The sequence below is a fragment of the Gossypium arboreum genome, chromosome 4, assembly GCF_025698485.1.
Source record: "Gossypium arboreum isolate Shixiya-1 chromosome 4, ASM2569848v2, whole genome shotgun sequence".
In the NCBI taxonomy this organism is placed as follows: Eukaryota; Viridiplantae; Streptophyta; class Magnoliopsida; order Malvales; family Malvaceae; genus Gossypium; species Gossypium arboreum.
Genome location: NC_069073.1, coordinates 10,163,059 through 10,166,423, shown reverse-complemented (window position 1 = coordinate 10,166,423; position 3,365 = coordinate 10,163,059). Strand labels below are relative to the sequence as shown.

Genomic DNA, 3,365 nt, shown 5'->3' with positions numbered 1-3,365 from the left:
TTCTTTCAAAATACTATTATCTTATTAAAGACACAATTGCTAAGTGAAAGAGTTGGACATCTTATGCGAAAGAGTTCTTCGGATACATGCGTTAGAGATAGTCTTAATGCAACTGGGAGATATATGTTGAGATATGCCCTAAAGCCAATTCACTTAACAACCATATCAAGTTAAATATTGTTAAAACTGATAAAAAGAAGGCTCTTTTTCATGTTAATGGCATGATTAATTAATGATCATGAGACCACTAATTGGGTCAAACATAATGGACTTGAAAGCGAATTATGATGATTCATAATTATGGTATCATATTGTATCAAAGTTGTGTTTCTAAAAATGTTCTTGTTTAATGTATTGTAGATGTTATCATATTTCTTTCCCAATATAGAACAAATTCTCAACCAAAACTACAATCACTCAGTTTTTTTTAACAAGAAATTGTAGATTTTACAAGCAATCCATCCACAATTTTAGCTAATTATAATTAATTTACAACTTTTCATATTTACAAGGCACCCCAAACTAGATGTACCTAATTTTCTATCTTTCTAATTTCATCTATACTGGTATAAGAAAATATCCCTCAAAAAATTTTGAAATACATAGATAAACTTGAAAATTTTTTAATATATTCTTGTTACGATGCTGGTTATGGTTGATCATTAAATGAAAGAGGACCCTCTTTCTTGCAATTCCATGGTATCTTTCATAGAAGAGCGAAAAAATGGGAATTCAGTACCGATTCCATTATAAAACAGCCCACAGAACTCATCATCATTACCTGCTAAGTGTTTGTTCTTCTCTTCATTTTCATCAGTACTACCACTTTCATCTTCACACACATTTGCCACATTTTTTTCAACCAGATCTCGGAATATGGAAGATCGAAGGAGCAAGCCTAGTGCCGTAGTTGATGAACACTTGTTGGAGTTCATCACATGGATCTTGCTTTCAACAACTTGTTTTGGTGAAGAGTTCAAGTAATCTGCAGTAGAAGAGTGGTTAACTGAGGGCTTCGATTCCTCTCCCGGAGTGCTGGCTTGGCTTGGTAATATCACTGGTTCAGGTTCTACCGCCATTGGCAGTGATTCATTAGGTTTTAACCATCTGATATAAGTACTTAAATCAAAGTTGGTCACTGCATTGATCCCTCTGTATTCTATTGCTGCAATGTCGTAAGCTCGAGCAGCCTCTTCTTGGGTGCCTGTTAATGAGATATATACTCGGGTGTAAGTGTTAGATACAAATATGTATCTATCTGGGGTCCAAATATGAAACTTACTGTAAGTGCCAAGATAGAGATATTTGTTTCCAAAGACTCTCCCTATTCTTGCTTCCCATCTTCCATTGTTATGGTGCCTGCATGTTTTTATCCAAAGAAATCTTCAGTTCTTTGAGTTTTGGCACTAAAAAGAAAAAATAAACCCTAAAATCTAGACAATGAAGAAAAATACCTTGCAACTCCCCTATACTTGGATACACCTCTTGAAAATCCACTGCTCTTTCTGTAACAAATAAATTCCAACGGCTTATTCAGTAAAATTACCTTGAGTAATAAAACAACTAATTTAGAAATATAATATATATATATATATATGATTGTTCTTAAACAACCTAATCAAAGATGAACTCCTAGATGGATGTACCATTTTGTGATTGGTAGATAAAGCTTCCTTACCTTCTTAATGAGGCCAAGTACTCCTCTTTTGTGAGAGTCTGCATTATTTCAATCTCTTTCGCGTAATCTGATATCTGCAGAAATTTTCAAGCGAGTTAGATCAGTTGTTTATATAATACTTTACTAAGTTAGTTCCACTCGAAATATGGGATAAGTCTATATGTTTAACATGATTATATTTTAAAAAAAAATAGTTTTTCAAATATTTGGAGGATTTTTAGTGGTTGAAATGCTCATAATCATATTTATGTATACATAAATAAATAAATAAAAGGAGATTATAAATTATACATACAGGAAAATTGGTGAAAGTGGAAGTCCCCCAATACTTAAGTGCAGCTAAATCATAAGCTCTTGCAGCAGCTTCTTCTTCATCATAAGCTCCTGAAAATATTCAATTGTTATTTAGTACGAAAAAGATGAGTGAAACTTGAATTAGCAGTTAAATGATGTGCACTCACCAAGATAAACTGCAGGGATCCATCCCAAAAGAGTCCATTCCACCACAGGAATGAATGGAAGGAATAACATAAAATCATGTAAGTACCATGAATTCAAAATTATAATGAAAGAGAAGGGAAATACAACAAATAAATAATTGAATACGAATCTATATCTGGATTCATTTAGTATAGGAATGTTACTATCTAATTCTAAATCCACATCTGACTTAACAATAGTGTCGGATATTCAATTTTGTAACACAGTTTAATTACCTTGTTTCCCTTTCTTCTTCTGTGAAATATTCCAAGAAAGCTTATCCCACAAATGAGCTTCGTATCGCCCAGTCCATCGATGCCTGTTCATTTTCATATTAATTCGATGGTTACTGTAATTTTAGATATCCCCAAACACCTATTTAATTTTGCAGTACCTGCTAACTCCACGAAACCTTGAACTTCTTTTGACAGTGGTAGCAGTAGCAGTAGCAGCGGCATTGCGTTGCTGATGACCATCTCGATTGTCGAATGCAACCGATACTGCTGGATCTCTTCGCCTTCTTTTGGCACATCTTATACCCTCAACTTGGACATTCTGACTGTCTCCAAGCCCTAGGCATTGTTCATCGTTAACCATCCCCATTTCCATATCCATCGTTTGTTTTCCCTCTCTATGGCTGTTTCATCTATAGGGGAATCATGTAAGAAGTCGTCATGATATATATAATGTGCTTAATTAATTATCAATTTTGGATTTTTATGTTTTCGTTATATGATTATATAATTATTTTCTGGTTTGAAAACAAGTTTATCGATCATCACTATGAGCCATTAAGGCAATTTGCAATGTTCATATTCTGTTGGCCGACCTATATATATATATGTATGTATCTGAAATCTACGTATTCACTTCACCAAGTCGGATACTTTATATTTTTATGATATATGAAAAAGTATACAAGTAAAAGAACTATCTCGAAAATGTTACGTGAAGATTAACTGAAAGTATACTATAATTACATTAATTGAAGTATTTATAAATTTAATCCTTGCTTATTTACAACCATTATTTTTATATGCTTTATATATATAAGTCATTTTAAAGAATTAAGAAAGCATGAAATTGCTTCTTCTTCTTTTTTTATCTAAGAAAAATTCAGATGTCGGTAAAATTTCGCTATGGTTAAATCAGACAAGTTTTAGACATAACGAAGTATATGTTTTGGTATACCAACAGCTTCATTGGT

At 32.8% G+C, this 3,365-nt stretch overlaps 1 protein-coding gene across 1 annotated transcript; it reads right to left on the bottom strand.

Moving 5' to 3' along the window:
• Positions 1-662: 662 nt before the first annotated feature.
• Positions 663-2,773, bottom strand: LOC108458805 (AP2-like ethylene-responsive transcription factor At1g16060). Its single transcript, XM_017758203.1, has 8 exons — positions 2,553-2,773; positions 2,395-2,477; positions 2,140-2,148; positions 1,974-2,062; positions 1,679-1,752; positions 1,455-1,505; positions 1,283-1,359; positions 663-1,204 (listed from the first exon to the last, which is right to left on the bottom strand). Exons 1-8 carry the CDS (start codon positions 2,771-2,773, stop codon positions 663-665), a joined length of 1,146 nt encoding a protein of 381 aa, XP_017613692.1.
• Positions 2,774-3,365: the final 592 nt, after the last annotated feature.